The sequence below is a fragment of the Mus caroli genome, chromosome 2, assembly GCF_900094665.2.
Source record: "Mus caroli chromosome 2, CAROLI_EIJ_v1.1, whole genome shotgun sequence".
Taxonomy (NCBI): domain Eukaryota; kingdom Metazoa; phylum Chordata; class Mammalia; order Rodentia; family Muridae; genus Mus; species Mus caroli.
In genome coordinates this window covers 21,574,474-21,592,814 of record NC_034571.1, presented here as the reverse complement: position 1 = coordinate 21,592,814, position 18,341 = coordinate 21,574,474, and the positions used below count along the sequence as shown (strand labels likewise).

The following is an 18,341-nucleotide window of genomic DNA, read 5'->3' as shown; positions in this document are numbered from 1 at the left end:
CTGCCTACAGGAGTTTTTGGATCTTTACCTGCAGAAACTTGGGGATTTCTTCTAGGACGAAGCAGTACTACTGTAAAAGAACTGCAAATTTACCCAGGTGTTATAGATAATGATTATTGAAGGAGAAATTAAAATTATGGCTGCTTCTCCTCATGGTATTATAACTGTCCCTGCTAACCAAAGAATTGCTCAACTTCTCTTAGTTCCTTTGCATCTGCTACCTTCCAGATTCATTAAGAGTGAGAGAGAACAGAGTGGCTTTGGTTCCCCTGAGGTGTACTGGGTTCGAACTATTACTAGTAAGAGACCTAACCTTAAATTAATAATTGAAGGAAAAAGTTTTGAAGGATTAATAGATACTGGGGCTGACGTAACAATTATTAGAGGACAAGACTGGCCGTCAACTTGGCCTTTATCTGATCCACTCACCCACCTCGAAGGGATTGGTTATGCCAAGAACCCAAAACAAAGTTCTCAACTTCTAACCTGGAGAGATGATGAGAGCAACTCAGGACAAATTCAGCCTTATGTTATGTCAAATTTGACTATTATCCTCTGGGTAAGAGATCTCTTGTCACAGATGGGTCTTATAATGTGTAGTCCTAACGAGGCAGTGACTAAGCAGATACTAGGATAAGGATTTTTGCCTGGTCAGGGGCTAAGAAAGGAAGGACAAGGTATTAAGACATTTGAAAGTCCTAAGCCTTACTCTAACACAAGAGGCTTGGGGTATTTTCCATAATGGCCACTATCAATCTTGCCTGTATCCCATGCTGATAAAATTCAGTGGCTTAATAATATTCCAGTGTGGGTTGGCTTTTTTTTTTTTTTCGGTTTTTTGAGACAGGGTTTCTCTGTGTAGCCCTGGTTGTCCTAGAACTCACTCTATAGACCAGGCTGGCCTTGAACTCAGAAATCTGCCTGCCTCTGCCTCTGCCTCCCAAGTGTTGGGATTAAAGGCGTGTGCCACCACTGCTCAGTCAATAGTCTTTATCTAAAGAAAAATAGAAGCCAACTCTTGGCTAGTGCAGGAGCGACTATAGAGGCAGGACATCTAAGAGAATCTCAGTCACCATGGAATACTCCAGTATTTGTTATCAAGAAAAAAAATCCAGTAAATGGAGATTGTTACAAGATCTAAGAAAGGTTAATGAAACCATAGTGCCTATGGGAGCTTTACAGCCTGGGCTTCCATCTCCAGTAGCCATTCCTAAAGGATATTATAAAATAGTGGTGACTTGAAGATTGTTTCTTTATTATTCCTTTGCACCCTGAGGATTGTGAAAGATTGTCCTTCTGTGTTCCTTCTTTTAATTTTAAGAAACCTCTGAAAAGATATCAATGGACAGTTCTTCCTCAGGGCATGACTAATAGTCCTATCTTATGTAAAAGTTTGTGGCACAAGCCTTTCAGCCTGTAAGGCAGCAATGGCCAATGATATACATCACTCATTACACAGATGATGTCTTAATAGCAGGAAAAGATCCTCCAGAATTGCTTTTATGTTATAGAGATTTACACCAGACTTTAGCTGATAAAGGACTGCAAATAGCTCCAGAAAAGGTACAAACTCAGGATCCTTATAATTATTTGGGCTTTAGACTTACAGATCAAGCCATTTTTCCCCAGAAGATAATTATTCGCAGGGACAGTTTAAAAACTTTAAATGATTTTCAAAAGCTGTTAGGTGATATCAATTGGCTTCACCCCTATTTAAAGCTTACTACAGGAGAATTAAGACCTTTATTTGATATTCTTAAAGGGAGAGCTGAACCTACCTCCCCTAGATCTTTAACCTCAGAAGGATTGCTGGCCTTACAACAAGTAGAAAGAGCTATTGAAAAACAATTTGTGCTGGGCGTGGTGGTGCACACCTTTAATCCCAGCACTTGGGAGGCAGAAGCAGGCAGATTTCTGATTTCAAGGTCAGCCTGGTCTACAAAGTGAGTTCCAGGACAGCCAGGGCTACACAGAGAAACCCTGTCTCAAAAAAACAAAAACAAAACAAACAAACAAACAAACAAAAAAACCCAGTTACTTATATAGATTATTCTTTGCCTTTACAAGTATTGATTTTTTTAATATAATTCACATGCCTACCGGATTATTGTAACAAAGGGCTCCTCTTATGTGGATACATTCGAGGACATCTCCTAAGCATGATATCCTGCCGTATTGTGAGGCAGTAGCCCAGTGCCTTGAAAGGTGTTGGCTTATTTTAGCAAAGAACTAGACATCATTGTTCAGCCTTATATTGTAGATCATACCCCCAGAGCTCGTGTCTCTAGCTGCATATGTAGCAGAAGATGGCCTAGTCAGCCATCACTGGGAAGAGAGGCCCCTTGGTATTGCAAACTTTGTATGCCCCAGTACAGGGGAATGCCAGGGCCAAGAAGTGGGAGTGGGTGGGTAGGGGAGCAGGGCAGGGTGGGGGAGGGTATAGGGAACTTTCAGGATAGCATTTGAAATTTGAAATGTATATAAAGAAAATATCTGATAAAAATTTTTTTTAATGACAAAAAAAAATACTTGGCTGAAGCAGCACAGTACGGATTGGTTGCTTGCTCAAATAGGATTTATAGGAACTCTTGATAATCATTATCCTCAAGATAGGTTGATAAAAATTTTAAATGTACATAAGGTTATATTTCCTAATATGACATCTTTACTACAGCCTCTATATTGTGGGACTGTGATAGGCAGCCTATTTTGGTTGAATGGGGCTTGCTCCAGTGACCCAATAGAGAAATTTACAAGGGACGGAAAGGTGAGCCACATTCCCAGAATCAGGTGCCTGTCCATAATTCTGTGACTCAGTCAGGCAATGTTCTAAGCTTCTGTCATTGTGGCTAGACTCCACCCCCACAGTTACCTGACTTTAGCCAGGTATGTTCCTCCCCACAGTTACCTGGCAACAGCAAGGTAGCTCAGCCCACTATAAGAGGGACTGCTTGCCCCCCCACCTCACTCTCTTAAGCTCTCACCATTCTTACTCTCTAGCCCTCCCTCTCTCTCTCCCCTCCCCCCTCTCTCCACATGGCCATGGCCGGCCTCTCTCTTTTTACCTTCTCTCTTTCTCTCTGCCTTTCTACAATAAAGCTCTAAAACCATGACTGTCTCTGATCATCAAGGCCTGCCATGCTTGAACGATGGGATGGGCTTTCTCCTAATGAGCCCCTCTAATCTCCCACCAGAAGGCCATCCTGTGCTCCAGCCACGTGTAATTGTCCTGGACCCAAAAGGCCGGTAAACAGCACACATACAGTAATGAACTGAAGAACACAGCAGGCAAGTGTCTTACATGAGAGCCACCTAATAAAAACTGTAGATAGCACAAACAGAATCCTGTGTCATTTGACATGATTGGTCACATCACAAAGGACATGATCACCCACCATTGATACTTCTGCCAAAACTGTTTAAGCAAACCCGACCACTAGCGAAGAAGCAGCCAGCAGATCAAGCCTTGGGGCCCATTGGATGGATTCATACTGCAGAGTGTGGAAACCTCTTCATGCCCCAGGTGACAGGATGGTCAATGAGAACCATCATGTTAAGCATTAGGATCAGACTAACCGCAAATGCAGCTCCGTTCTGCAACACCTCAGTGGAAGATTTGAAAAGAGCAAGCACCATGTGATTTAACTGTGTGTAAAGACTACTCACAAAGTCCAGACAGCAAACACTCAATCATTAGGAAAAAACAACTGGCCATGTGCTCATCAGAACATCACTATGGTCTTTGGATGTAGGCAGCAAGGCCTAGAGACACATCTGAGAACTTCCTGGACTGCAGAACTGGTTCTTGCTGCAATTTTGCTCATTCTATGTGCCAATATTAGAAGGAGAGGGAGAGGGAGAGGGAGAGGGAGAGGGAGAGGGAGAGGGAGAGGGAGAGGGAGAGGGAGAGGGAGAGGGAGAGGGAGAGGAGACTGCTCAGTAAAGAAAAGGCTTATGACCTTAGTCCTATCCTAAGACCCACATCTCGAAAGGAGAGACGTCTGTGGGCCAGCACTGTTGGGATCTTTTACCCACATGGTAGGTTCAAAGTGCAATACAGCTACAACACACAGCTCAGCTCCTGCGGTGGAGTTTCTCTGGTGCAGGAAGCCTGAGGAGGGACTGGAGGAGAAACCCATGTTGGGGAAAAGCAAGTGACGTTGGTCATGATGGTAATATGAAAAGCTGAGAGCTATCCCAGCAACCAGGCGAGCTGGTTCCAGAGGTCCCCAGATGAGGGGCTCCTGCTGTCCCTGCTCCATGTAGTTGAACATGGTTGAGTGGTCAGGGAATAAAGAAGAGTGGCCACGGCCACTGTGGAAGTCAGCATGGAGATTCTTAAACACAGAAAACAGAACTACCATCTGGGATCTCCTGGAGACATACCTGAAGGCCTCTAAGTCTGCACACCACAGCAGCGCGCGTAGCTCTGTTGATTGCTGCGCCATTTGCAGTAGCCAAGATACAGGCCCCGTTTAGATGCCATCGAGATGAACCGACAGAGGAAATATGGCATGTGTACACAAATGTGGGACACATACACACAATAAAATTTTATTCAGTCATAAACAAGAATGAAATAGTGACATTTGCAGCAAAATAAATGGAAGTAGAGATTATTGTATTAGGCTGAATAAACCAAACCAGAAAGAGAATACAGCATCTTGGCCCTCATAAGCAGAGTTTAGATTTTTTTTCTGATTTGTATTATCTAGTGTAAGTTTGTATGTGTGCATGTGTATGTGCAGTTCTCCTTGTGGCCAGAAGGTACCTGAAGCTGTGAGACACCCAACATGGCTTCTGGGAATTGAATTGAGTCCTCTGGAAGAGCAGCAAGTGCTCCTAACCAGTAAGCCATTTCCCCAGCCCCAAGGTGTGTTTGTGTGTGTGTGTGTGTGTGTGTGTGTGTGTGTGTGTGTGATGAGACTAGGAGACCATGAAAATGTAAGTGATCGACAGGGGCTGGAGAGATGGCTGAGGGGTTAAGAGGACTGCCTGGTCTTCCAGAGGACCCAGGTTCAATTCCCAACACCCACATGACAGTTCACAACTGTCTGTCTGTCTGTCTGTCTGTCTGTCTGTCTGTCTGTAACTCCTGTACCAGAGGATCTGACACTCTCAAAATTTGAGGGAGGGAGAGAGAGAGAGAAAGAGAGAGAGAGAGAGAGAGAGAGAGAGAGAGAGAGAGAGAGAGAGAGAGAGAGAGAGAGAGAGAGAGAGAGAGAGAGAGAGAGAGAAAGAGAGAGATCCAGGTTGTGGAATATAGGAATATACATAGCTTGAAAGCAAAAAGTGGGGACCAGTGGAGGGGAGGGCTGGAAAACAAGATGAGGAGGGGTGAATAAGAGCAGAGCATAATGATATGACAGCACTTGGCATGTGGAACACATCTTTAATTCCAGCACTAGGGAGGCAGAGGTAAGCAGATTGCTATACATTTGAGGCTAGCCTTGTCTACATAGTGAGGTTTGGTTTGGTTTGGTTTGGTTTGGTTTGGTATGGGCTTTGGTTTTTTGAGACAGAATCTTTCTATGCAGCCCTGGCTATCTTCAAAATCACTCTGTAGACCAGTCTGGCCTTGGACTCACAGAAATCTGCCTGCCTCTGCCTCCCAAGTGCTGGGATTAAAGCCTGAGCCACTACCACCCCGCTAAGTAGTGAGTTCCAAACCAGCAGGACTACATGGTGGGGCCTCACACAAAACAAAAATAAACAAAAAAATACATATGAAAATGAAAACTTTCAAAAGATTTTTATTTTTATTTTTATGTATGTGTGGCAGATTGTACATGTGTGTGCAGTGCCCACAAAGGTCAGAAGAGGCTTTTGGATCCCCTTTAGCTGGAGTTACAGGCAGTCGTGAGCCACACAATATGGGTGCTGGGGACTGAATTCAGTCCTCAGCAATACACTCTCTAACAACTAAGTCATCTCTAGGCCACAAAATAAAGAAAGCCTTTTTAAAATAAAAGAAGGAAATGGGAGCAGAGTGAGGCTGAAGTCAGTGTTGACCTCCCCAGGGTGAAGTGATGGTGTGACTCAGCCTCCAGTGAAGTCCAGGAACCTGCAGGGCAGGTAGATGGAAGAGAAAGCCATGAGCACAGCCCAGAGGAAGTTTTCTGGGATTGGAAGATACAAAGGCAGCAACCACGGCTCAGGATCTCTGCAGCCAGATAGCCACTGAATGTCCAGGGTCTGGAGGACTCTCAAGCCAAAGGGCTAAGCAGGAGGCTGGCTGTCAAGGCAGGATCGTGTGTGCACAGGAATCTGTGGGCAAAGACAGAGGGGCTAAGAGGCCTGGCTACCACCCTGTCCTGAGTCCACATGAGGATCCTGGCCCCCATTGCCCTGGATTCTAAAGAGGGTAAAGGTGTGTAGCTTCCATTCTGAGTGTCGATAGTTTATATGCTCTAGGAACCATCACTGTTTGCGTGGGACTCTGTACACCCAATGCTGGCAGGAAGCATACAGGTTCAGCCAGGAATGAAGATATTTGGGCACCTTCACAGCTGATTTTGCAGACACATGGCTACACACACGCATACCACGCGCGCGCACACACATGCACATGCACACACCGCTCCTGGATGGACCAGCTGTCTTGTGGGACAGAAGGAGAGCAAGAGAATGAAAGCCTGAGGCTATGTGGTACCGTCTTTCGGAAGGATGGTGGCCTCTTTGGTGAGCTGCAGAATATGACATGTGTCCAGAAATTCTCGCAGACTCAGGAAGCTAGAGATATTCTGTCTGTCTGCAGTTGGAGACAAAATTGATGCAGCAGGGGTCCCCGGATGACACTTGGAGGGCTGCATCCTGATCTTCCGTGCTCCCTCTCACTGTCGTTCTGTTCCTACAGTCTACTGTAGCCCATCCCTGGGCACAGCCAAGCCCACTGCCTGCTAAACACTCCTCTGCTCTGCCCTTTCCACAGATTCCCCTCTGTAGCCCAGGCTTGTGCCCTCCTTCCCATCATGTCACCTCCATCTACCCTCCGTAGTACTTTCCTTAACACTCCCTTGTCCGTCGGACCCAGCCACCCAATCCTAACGCTCCATTTCCCAGAGCTCGGAACTCACACTCCACATCCCTACCTCCTCTTAGGCAGCACCCCAACACTCATACATAGGCTGTCTCATACTGCAGCTCCTGCATCTAGACCCCTCCTGGTGAGGGTCTCCAGTCGACTTATCCCACTGCCACCACCTCCAGCCCTACTCACAGCAAGCTCCACTTCTACAGCCCCTTTCAGACCACCCTTCACCAACCATCCCCCACTGGGTTAGCCAGCCTTACCTGCCAGCCTTGTCTTCCCTTCACCCTCCCCCACCTCTACATCTCTGGTCCCCGAGCACTCATCATGCCTCTGACACCCAAAGATGATTCTACACACGGTACTCACTGAAAAGGAGCAGGCTCTTGTAGTTGCTGCCTGCACGCCCCAGGCGGAGGTATACCAGGCCGTACGTGTAGTCCGTGGACAGCACATGGAAGCCCTTTACTCCCTTGACTTCAAGAGAAGTGCCAGTGGTCACCGAGGCCTGCCCATCCGTGCCCACCCACAGGACAGAGCCCGCACTGACCTCACTTCCCAGGCCAGGCCATTCAAAGGAATTCAGGCAGCTCTGGGACCATGGCCAGCCTGCTCACCCACCCTGGGTGTCTGGCCAACCTGCTTATTTCTGTGGCGCAGACATCCTACTCACGGGTATTCCTGAACACAGGTCTCTTCCTGTCCTTCTTCAGAGTCACCTCCCTGGACTGGCAGCCCCGAGGCCTGGAGGACAGATACTATGAGCTGCAGCCAGAGGGCTCTTCTTAACCACTGGCTGCCACCTTCTACAGCCAACTTACCCCAGTCTACTTGCCTTTTGTCCTTAGATCCTGGGGATGGGAGGTGGAGAGGCAAGGTGGCCAGTCTGGAGGAGAATCTTCTCATTTGGGCAAAGGCCTGCCCAGAGCTGAGAGATTTACTCCCAACTCCCTCTCCCTTCCACTCACTATTTCTCCCCAAATCACTCCTTGGGTTTTAGGGGACAAAGAGGTAGTGGAAGCATCTAACAAGACTATCTATCTCCTCTCAGAACTCCACAGTTTCCGCTTCCCTGGCTAACCTGCAAAGGTGTACCAGGACCACTCCCACATCACACCCGCTCACCTGCTGAAGGCGATGACCACCCTGAGCTGGCCTGTTTTGTGCACCTTGACCACAGATGCCCCCAGCTTCCTCTTGTCTCTAGCTGGTAGGAACCCCTGGGTGTCTGTGGCGATGGCAATAATGTACCAGAAGCCTGAAAACTGTCGAGGCATGGGGGAAGGATAGTGTGAGCTGCTACACCATGATGCCTGTCCAAGCTCCCAGACAGAGAGCCCAAGTGATTCTTTCCCAAGACCCAGACCTCATCTGTATCTACAGGGGAGTTCTACCCTGTCCCTGACTAGACTGAAGAGGAGCCGGTGCTTGGCTGGTCAGATACCCCAGAGGCTGAAGCCTGGGCTGGGTCCACCCTACCCACCTCAGAGGCCCCTTCCCTCTTGGCCTCCCTGTGACACAAGTACTCAGTCCTTCCATTTGCCCCTGAGCCGCTAGCCACCAGCTCGTCCCTGTGGCAAATCCCTTGCTCCTAATAACTCCGTGACTATGCATGCTATTCACACTGAGGCTAGCCACTATGCCCACAGTCCTGCTTCAGGACACATCTAGTGCTTGGCTCTGCTGCTCCTCTTACAGCCTCAGCTCCTTTGTAGAGGTGTCTGTGAAGGGTCCCAGGGCTGGGGCCACGGTGGGAGAGAATAGGTAACCAACTTGGACGGTCTCAACAGCTACCATGCTCTGCCCTCTTGCTGGGGACATTACCTCAAATGGTCTCATAGCTAGAGTTGGTCCTTGCAGTCTTTAACCCTAGCACCTAATAAAGATACCAAGGGGTGTGTGGCTCACCTTGCTCCAGTTGAGAGTCTGGGCCTCCTTAGGGAAAAACTCCTGTGTCCAGGACACCACAGCCAGGGCTAGAGCTATGGCTAGGGCCATCTCTAACTTCATCCTTAGCCCTGGCAGGTCAGTTTAAACCTGTATCTCACTGTATCTGCCCTGTTGTAGTGTGGGTGGGTCCTCAGGCTCAGGCTTCTTCGATGGGTGGGGAGGAGGTGGGCAGGTGTGGCTTCAGGCTGTGCCACTCCTTCTGAGAACTTCAGCCAGGCCATTTTTGGCTGCAGCAGACATTGGCTGCCTGGGAGGCCCCTGAAGATGGACACCTCAATTCTCAGAAGCCATATGGAGGCTGCTCCTCATATCCCTCACTACTGAAGGGCTAGAAGTACACACACCTGCATACTACTGCAGCCTGGAAGGCCTCACCTACCCCTGGTGCCTTGGGACTCTCATAACCTAGGTGAAAGGCAGAAGCCTAGAGTGTCTGAGATGAGCTTCTTGGGCATTTATGCACACAGAACAGCAGGGAGGGAAGCAGTAGCAGCTAGGCATAAGCTTTGGGACTCCCTTCCCAAGGCTATATATAGAGTCTGAGGGGATACTGATGCTCTTCAGGGCAGGGAAGAGATGGGGAGGTTCACTCATGTGTGCACAATCTTTGACCCCCTTACCCCACCCTACCCACATGTGTTACTTTCTAGTAGATGACATCATTCCACCATTTCCAGACCTGATATCCCATTTGGAATGAGGGCCCACAGACTCAAGCCTTTGAGAGTTCCATGCCACCGCCATTGAGAGTTCCATGCCACCGCCATCACCCCCATGCCCACTCCCAGCAAGCAGCTAAAGCCATGGGCAGGAAAAGAAGAGCTAGAGCCCTGGCTGTACCTCCCTGCTAGGAAGCTCGTGGATACTGACCTCCCCACTAGACCAACTGTGCATTCTGCGTCTTCCCGCTAGGCAGCCTGTGGATGCCAACCCACTAGGTAGATGCCATCTGTGTTCTCCTACTGTGCAGCACTCAGTTGCCTTTCTGCTCAGAAGGCATGGATGGTTGAAGTCTCATAGTCCAGTGGCTGCCTCAATAATGTCCTGACCTATTCAACAGCTCTTGCCTAGCCAGGCACCTCAGCCTCTGCCATTCCAGGGGCTATATTTTGCCCCCCACCCCCACCCCCAGTGAAAAACCACCTGCCCTGTCTTCAGGCTCAAGAATTCTAGCAAAGGAATTCTTCAAATTCTTTTGTCTCTGGCTAGCGATGTCCTCTTTCACAGCACAGGGATCACCCCAGCCCCAGAGAAGACACGTTGTGGCAGGTTTACTTGTGAAATCATTTTATTTTGAACCCAAGCAAGAGCCTAGGAGAACAGCTAACCAGTTCCACCAGCCACTGTGCAAAGACAGTGCCTGCCCACCTCCACCAGGATGCCAGGATGCTGTGGTGCTATATCCAAGGTGTGGCACTCACTGAAAACCAGGGTAGGTGTTGGGATTGAGCTTGTGATAGACTTTGTCCCCACCTCCCGTCACCTTTCTAGGGGCAGAACCATGGGCTACACAGGCTTTGAAGATGGTCCACCCAGAGCCCCAGCCTTCTCCTACTCCCCAGGGAGCCGAGAGTGATGCACAGAAAGGTGGCCTACCTGGAGGATCTTGTGTGCACAAGTGACTGTAGAAGAAGCAAGCCAGTTGTGAGAATAGGGCTGTAGCAGCTCCCAGGATCCCACCCACAAGCCTCTTTTGAGGAAACTGTCCAGACAGGCCTGACTGTGACAAGGCACAAATCAAGGAAAACAGGAGATGTGCTACCACCACCCTGGTCAGCCCTTATGTGCACCAGAGCTTCCTGTGTTTCTCCGAGGCCCATACTAGCAACACTCACGGTCCTTCTGCAGCTGAGCCTGCTGTTGAGACAAGAAGCCCAGCCCCTGGCTCCATTTGGTGAATAGCTGCATGGCTTCGTGGCTAGCCATCTCTGTCCGACCTGGGCAGGAAGGAGCAGCCTCTGAGAGGCGACCAGAGTGTGGCTGTGACCCCTGCCCTTTTCTTTACCCCAATCCCTAGCCAACCTCAGGGTGAGCAATCTTGCCAGACCCCACTTACTGTACAGCGACACTGTGTTGAAGACCTCATCCCCAAATTCCAGCTGTGTGAAGACGACAGCGTAGTCTTTGAAGTTAGTGCCCAGTACCCGATAATCCAATATCCCCAGAGCTAGAAAGGAAATGGAAGATCTAGGGGTAGCAAGGAAAGTAGGACCATCGTGCCAACCAGGTGTAAAACTGGGGTTGGCCATTAAGATGGAAACAGATAAGACCTTATCCAACCTCAGCAGAGGTCTCAGGCTCTGTCCCCAGGTCCGTGGCCTCTACATTGTGCCAGCAAGAAGCAGTTGTTGGTTGCTAGTTGACCAATGGAGTGCTTGTCCCACTCAGCCTGGGGTGACTAAAGACCAAGTAGGTCACCCTCCCCGAGTCCTATCCTATTGGGGGAAGAACACTACTAACCAGGTACCCTTCCTTCTGAACCCACAAAAGAGCCCAGAAATCGAGGCTAGGACCCCCCCAGGTATCTAAACACACAGGGATGGGGAATTCAGGTCTCAAGACCTCTATTCAGGGGCCTCTTTCCCACTGAGGATTGACCCCAAGGTCCTGACTGCTGGATCCTTTAGCTGCCCACAGAGCTGTGCCAAGGGCTCTGGAGCAGAGTGACCTCCTTTCCATCAGGCCTGGCCCTGTCAACTGCAGTGTGAGAATCCACAGAGGGGCTGGCCTTGCTGGGGATCTGATGGTCAGGACCCAGGAGCGTCAGACTCACAGGGATTCTCAAACACCCATCGGGACTCTTGCTTCAGCAGCTCCACGGTGCTCTGATGACATCCGCCTGGCCTAGGAAGGATGTGAGAAGGGCCTCTCAGAGTCATACCTGGCCCAGCAGTGGGGAAGGCCTCCTCTCTTTCGTGGCGCCCAGGTTACCCAGAAACCCCACCCTAGGGTCTGAGAAGCACTAGCCATTCCCTTTATTTCCCAAGGGACCCACACTGTCAGGTGCTGAGGACTCGAGAGACATCAGCCTGCAGTTCAGGTGACAAGCCACTATCCAGAATCCCCCATGGTGTCAGACTCTGAGGTGAGAAACCACAGGAAAAGCACAAGAAGGTCTACTGGGCATAACAAGTGGTTTCACAGATGGCTGGGGCAAGACCTGCAGTGGGAGACGCTGAGGAAATTCTGAAGGAGGAGCCAGCCGCACGTGCTGCTGCAGCAGACACGGAGGGAGGCATGCCTGAAACCCCAGCAACAGCCAGGTAAGCAGAGAGATCAAGGGACAGAGTAGAAAACTTAAAACAAAGAAAATTTACCCAAACATGTAGTGTGAGGCTACACAGCAGCCTGAGTGTACCTCACGTTTCTAGCCCAGGCCAAATTCTAGGAATATCAGAAAGAGAAAGGAGGCCCTCCCTATATCATGGCACATAGAACCCTCAAAAGCAGAGGCTGGCATGCATCCAGTGCAAAAAAAAAACATTTAATAAAAGAAAAGGGTTTCCCTCAGGCCTGGAGAAAGAGCTCAGCAGTTAAGAGCACTCACTTGCTGGTCTTTGCAGAAGGCACAGTTTCAGTTCCCAATACTCTCATGATGGCTTACAACCATTTGTAACTTCAATACCATGGGATCTAATGATCTTTTCTGACCTGTTTGGGCACCAGGCATGCACATGGTACAGGCATGCAGGCAGGCAAAATGTTCACACACATAAAATATTTTGAAAAAGACCCCCAACATCAAAAAATCAAAGTGGGAAATTTATTTGTAACTATTTTTTTTTTTTTTTTTTTTTTGGTTTTTCGAGACAGGGTTTCTCTGTATAGCCCTGGCTGTCCTGAAACTCACTTTGTAGACCAGGCTGGCCTCGAACTCAGAAATCCGCCTGCCTCTGCCTCCCGAGTGCTGGGATTAAAGGCGTGCCCCACCACGCCCGACTGTAACTAATTTTTATCACAGACTAATTAATTGCTTAAAATCCCCTTTCCCAAAAACAAGTAAGAAACATTGTAGAGAAACAAATATGCAGAATATTTAAAGGGAGCTCACTAGGAAGGACGCATAGAAGGCCTATACATATTTAAGCTCCTTGTATCAGGGATACATGTGCTGGGTGGTAAGCCATCTACACCTTCACTCCTAGCATGGGGAGGCAGAGGCATAGGCCCACCAATTACAGCTGGACAGGTTCTGTAGGGAGATTTCTCAGGGGTCTCCAGTCCTTGGATGGGAGACAGAAAGCATAGAGGATGTTTCGTTGGCTGGGAAGGGAATGAAGATCCAGTAGGACTGGATGTTAGGGTAGAGATCTGGACTGTCCCCATAGCCTTGTGTAAACTGGATGCTTCTGCCAGTACTGGAGGCAACAAGTAGAGCCTGGTGGGAGGAAGTTTGGTCACTGGAGATGTGTCCTTAAAGGAGAATTTGAGATGACTCTCTTCCTTCCCTTCTTCCTCTTCTTTCTTCTCTTCTTCTCTCTTTCCCTCCTAGCACCATGAAGTGAGCTGCCTCTTCCGTATGTACTAAGCTACCATAGTCTCAAGGCAACAGGGTCAGTGGTAACCAAGGACTGGAACCTTTGAACTCATGGGCCTATGTAAACCTTCCATCCTTATACATTGTTTATCTTGGGTATTTTGCCATGGTGATGAAAGGCTGCCTCCTGGAGACAAACTTTCCATTTGGGAAGATGGTGGTGCAGGAGACAAGAGTGGTCACTGTGACACAGGGTGACAAAGTACTCTACAAAGTAGGAGTCACAAAACAAAAGCCCTGGCTGGCCAAAACTGGCTGACCAAAACAAGGTGGAAGAAACAAACTCAGATGCCTGCCTTTATGGACTCCAGTTATTAACTTCCTAATACATTTCAAAGAACAACAAACAAAGACTAATAGAATAGAGGACTCTCCTGAGACCCATTCCACCCTGCACAGGCCCAAGACTGCCCAGATACCTATAAGTATGTTTTGTTCTGCTGGCCTCACAGGAACCCACCCACCCACTTGTTGTTGAGCAGCTTGGCCAGATATGTGGTCTGGTGCTTATAAAAGCTACACTGAAGACACACCTTAGCTGAGACCTCTCTACCCCTGCTTCTCCGTGTCCTCCCAGACCTGTGGGTGAAAGTGGCCCTGCCATCCCCTTCTCAAGCAGACTTAGGGGACTACTCAGGAGGAGAAAAAGGCTTTCTCTGAGCTCCAGGCTGCCTCGGGGTCTCAGGTCCTCACTGAGCAGCCAGCCTGCCAGACCAATTGAGCCACATTTAAGAGGCATTGAGCCTAGCCTGGCAGTGGTGGCAAATGCCTGAAATCCCAGCACTAGGAAGGCAGAGGGAAGTATACCTCTGAGTCCAAGGCCATTCAGAGCCATCAGTAGAGAATATTTGTTCTACAGAACAAATTCCAGGACAGTCAGGGCTATGCAGAGAAACTGTCTCAAAGAGAAAGAGACAGGCAGACAGCGACAGAGAGAGACAGAGATGAAGAAACAGAGATAGGCACAGAGAGAGATACCACTTCCCCACCACCCCTACCAGGTTCCCCAGGGCTTGCTGTATGTGTTACTCCACTAGACAAGGACAGCTTGACCCCACAGGCCACTGGCATAAGCCTTGATGACCACCTTCCTGAAGAGATTGATTTTATGACCAACCAGGTGGCCCTGAGGACCAAATGCATGAACCAACTTCCACAGGCTCCAGAAGACTCACAGAGGGGCTGCAATGCAGACCAGGGCCAGCCAAGCCATTGAGAACAAAGGAGTATAGAGGCCAGGGACACAGATTCAAGAGGCTGGCAAAAGGTGAATGAGCCAGAGTCCAGTAAGAGGAAGTGCCACAGAAGCAGAGAGCATACCACTCTAGGGAGTCAGGGGAAAGAAGAGAGTGGCCTGGGAGCCCAGGGGGACAGGAAACCTGCTCTGGAGAGCACAGCAGGGTGAGGAACATGGGGTGCCTGCCATGCATCCAGGAGCAGCCAAGTAGACAACCCCTGCAGCCCCTCCCTCCGGGGACAGTGCTCCTGCTGCGGAACCTTAGCACAGGGATTACCAACTCACCCATGCCGAGAGGATTCAACTCTCAATTTGTTATCTGGAGTAAGAGTCACCACGACACCTTCCACATTCTTCATGTCCTTCTCCACCATGAAGTCCTTTGCACGGGAGGCCACAGCCAGGACATACCAGGGCCCGAGGAGCTAGAGGAAGCATCAGCTAAGACACCTAGCTGTACTCCCTCAAAGCTCCCTCTGTCGCACAACTCCAACTCCCTCCATCCACACTTTTACATACTGACTCCTGGGGAGTCAAAAGCTTTGTGGCCTCAAAGGTGGGGCCTGGCCCTAGGACCTGCTGCCCAGAAAGCCATTACCTGCTTAGGGTCCAGCCTTCCCAGCCACACTGCCTGCAACCAGGGAATAGAGACCAAAGCAAGAAGAGCGGCAGTCAGAAGGATCACCTTCATTCTCCCAGAGGAACAGGCACACTACAGGATGCCTCCAACCAGGAAACAGCTTATATCTCTGAGTGCCTTGGTGTGGGTGGTCACTACCTGCCTTGACATTATCCCAATCTTTCTCAAAGCCAAATTACTCAGGGTGGAGGAGGGTGCTGTTAAACTGTGGTGGCCTTGGTGCCCAGTTCAATCAATGGCAGAGATGAGAGAAACCCAGGAGCCTGTTCTAATCAATAGTACAGTGCCAAATTCATGTCTGTCCACACCTTCTTTCCCTAGAAAGTTTAGGAATAGCTAGCCACCTTCTCCCCGGGCGAGTCTGTTCTTCACCAGCAGGCCAAGTAGGTCAGAGTGCTGTCCTTGACCAAGCAGGTCAAGTCCAAGTTCTGGCTGGTCAAGTTCAAGTTGTCTGTCCAGAAACTGCTATCTCAGACATCTTTTGTCCCAGTCATTAAATACATAAAAGGCTGCCTCTAAGACTTTTATAAGCCTCCATCATTGCCCACACTGGCCCTCACAACCTTGTGCTTTGATGGCCTGTGTCCTTCCACTGGCTCCAGCAGCCAGCCCTGCAGTCAGACTGCTCTGTTCACTCTGTTTCCATGTCTGGATATGTCCATTCTCCACGTATCTCTGGCTAGGTCAAAACTACCTAAGGGCCAGACCCTCAGGCGCCTCAGAAGCAGTCTGCAGCCTGGACCACCCACCATCTGATCATCAGAGCTGCTGAGAGCAGAAGTTGTAGGTGTAATGTATCTGGCCCACCATCCTAGAGGGGTTGGGGAAGTGGTAGGGAATTCTGCCTCCAGCCAAGACCTTAGCCTCACACTTCCTGAGATTTGCTCATTTATTCACTCAATCTTTATCAAGATGTTCTGAGTTCTTCTGCAGAGCAACAAGATTGTGGACACTCAGCGCCCACCACAGAGCAAACTGAAACTTACATTTTACCTCCACACACCCATCCCTAGCATCTCGAGCCTCACTCCAAGCCAGACGTGGGAACATGTGGGTACAATGTGTCCGTGGCTTGATTCTCTGTAGAAAAAGAGATCTAATAAAGCTCCAAGTCCCTGCTGGGGACAGACTCCTCCGATAAAGGAGAACAGGAATAAATCAGAACTTGTGAAAATGTCAGCTACTTGTTCTGTTTCGCTCAGTAACCCAGTGCCAAGCCTTGATCCTGGGTTAGGATGGCTCCTGATTGCTAACCTCCTAGACTCCTGATAGAAGAAAAATACAAAGTCTTTTGTATTAGGAAAAATTAGGAAGATAATTATTCCAAAATTCCCACCCTAATCTTCAACTCAATGCTGTCTTTTGTTTGTTTGTTTGTTTGTTTGTTTTTTGAGACAGAGTTTCTCTGTGAAGCCCTGACTGTCCTAGAACTCACTATGTAGACCAGTTGACCTCAAACTCAGAGATTCGCCTGTCTTTACCTCCCAAGTACTGAGATTAAAGGCATGTGCTACCACTGCCTGGCTCCTGTCAGTTATTTTTAAACACATTTTCCAGCTAGAACATATATGCAACCAAATAAGAAGCAGCAGAAAAAAATAGACAGGAAAAGCAAGCTATGACACTGCCTGGATCCTCCCAGGCAGACTAAACACAGCTCTGAGGATGGTACAAAGGCAAAGAAGACGTCTTTGCAAGTTCTCAGAGACCATAAAAAGTGGGGTAGGTAGGTATCTGTGGGAGAATTTGGGACAGGGTGGATCACTGTAACTGAATTTCTTCACCATCTTACAAAAGTTATGCCCTAAAGGAAACTGCAGCCACAGTAGCCATGAAATGCGTTGCCAGGCAGCAAAATGGCACACAGTCAATCCCATCTCTCAGGAGGCAGAAGCAGGCTGATCTGAGTTGAGACCTGAGACCAGCCTGGTCTACAGAGGTCCAGGGCAGCCAAGACTACATGGAGAAACCCTGTCTTAAAAAACCAGAGAGATTTAATCCCAGCACTTGGGAGTCAGAGGCAGGTGGATTTCTGAGTTCGAAACCAGCCTGGTCTACAGAGTGAGTTCCAGGACAGCCAGGGCTACACAGAGAAACCCTATCTCGAAAAATCAAAAAACAAAACAAAACAAAAAACAAAAAACAAAAAACAGAGAAAGAGAGAGAGTCAGAGAGACAGAGAAAGAGACAGAGACAGACTTAGTTAAGGTTTTACTTCTATGAACAGACACCATGACCAAGGCAACTCTTATAAGGAGAACATTTAATTGGGGAATTGGGGCTAGCTTACAGGCTCAGAGGTTCAGCCCATTATCATCAAGGTGGGAGCATGGCAGCATCTAGGCAAGCATGGTGCAGGAGGAGCTGAGAGTTCTACATCTTCATCTGAAGGCTGCTAGGAGAAGAGTAGCTTCCAGATAACTAGGATGAGGGTCTTAAAGCCCATGCCCATAGTAACACACACCTACTCCAACAAGGCCACACCTTCTAACAGTGCCACTCCCTGAGCCGGCTCAGAGAGTAGCAGGAAAACAGCTTTTTTAGGAGCTTTAGTTTCTAGCTGAATTTTAAGCAAAAGAGGAATTTTAGTTCTCAAGGTGATACTTATAAGAAGATTTGGAATGTGTGTTCATCTGACTAATTAATCTCTCTGGTAGCCACCGTGCTCTATCTTTATCTCTTGAAAAAACACAAACCGAGCCCCTTCCCCAGATTAGAACCGGATGCGGACCCTTCCATTTTACCAATGGATAAGAATTAGAAGTAACTGGGTGCCAGTGGCGATCCGCTGCAGACTGACCTTTAATATNAGTTTGCAAAAAGTTTAGGACAAATAAGGCAAGATGAGCCTTTGGTGACCTTGGGGGNTATGCTCTGAATTAACTTTGCTAGGTAATTTAGAATATAGGAATCTCTAATAATTGGACTGAATATTAGACCAGTCTAA

General features: G+C 48.7%; 2 protein-coding genes across 3 annotated transcripts; both read right to left on the bottom strand.

Moving 5' to 3' along the window:
* Window positions 1-5,741: 5,741 nt before the first annotated feature.
* Window positions 5,742-9,100, bottom strand: Lcn10 (lipocalin 10). The gene is made up of 6 exons (XM_021156933.1): window positions 8,939-9,100; window positions 8,156-8,295; window positions 7,704-7,774; window positions 7,400-7,507; window positions 6,653-6,751; window positions 5,742-6,267 (listed from the first exon to the last, which is right to left on the bottom strand). The coding sequence occupies exons 1-6, from the start codon at window positions 9,038-9,040 to the stop codon at window positions 6,239-6,241; spliced, it is 549 nt and encodes a 182-aa protein (XP_021012592.1). The 5' UTR covers window positions 9,041-9,100; the 3' UTR covers window positions 5,742-6,238.
* Window positions 9,101-10,250: 1,150 nt separating this feature from the next.
* On the bottom strand, window positions 10,251-15,475 carry Lcn6 (lipocalin 6). 2 transcript variants are annotated; one of them, XM_021156983.1, is made up of 7 exons: window positions 15,353-15,475; window positions 15,040-15,179; window positions 11,754-11,824; window positions 11,037-11,147; window positions 10,816-10,917; window positions 10,577-10,602; window positions 10,251-10,400 (listed from the first exon to the last, which is right to left on the bottom strand). In XM_021156983.1, the coding sequence occupies exons 1-7, from the start codon at window positions 15,443-15,445 to the stop codon at window positions 10,398-10,400; spliced, it is 546 nt and encodes a 181-aa protein (XP_021012642.1). In that variant the 5' UTR covers window positions 15,446-15,475; the 3' UTR covers window positions 10,251-10,397. The 2 variants fall into 2 exon arrangements, with proteins under 2 accessions (XP_021012642.1, XP_021012641.1); XM_021156982.1 differs by having other exon boundaries at window positions 10,577-10,682; window positions 15,353-15,445.
* Window positions 15,476-18,341: the final 2,866 nt, after the last annotated feature.

Bases quoted from the DNA above. Each gene is read 5' to 3' on its own strand.
- Lcn10 (XM_021156933.1), bottom strand. From the start codon at position 9,040: ATGAAGTTAGAGATGGCCCTAGCCATAGCTCTAGCCCTGGCTGTGGTG. The intron at 8,296-8,938 runs GTGAGCCACACA...ATGCCTCGACAG, and splicing joins AGACTCTCAACTGGAGCAAG to TTTTCAGGCTTCTGGTACAT. The intron at 6,268-6,652 runs GTACCACATAGC...CTTTGCCCACAG, and splicing joins CACCATCCTTCCGAAAGACG to ATTCCTGTGCACACACGATC.
- Lcn6 (XM_021156982.1), bottom strand. From the start codon at position 15,445: ATGAAGGTGATCCTTCTGACTGCCGCTCTTCTTGCTTTGGTCTCTATT. The intron at 11,148-11,753 runs GTGAGTCTGACG...TTTCCTTTCTAG, and splicing joins ATGGGTGTTTGAGAATCCCT to CTCTGGGGATATTGGATTAT. The intron at 10,683-10,815 runs GTGAGTGTTGCT...CTGTCTGGACAG, and splicing joins GGCTCAGCTGCAGAAGGACC to TTTCCTCAAAAGAGGCTTGT.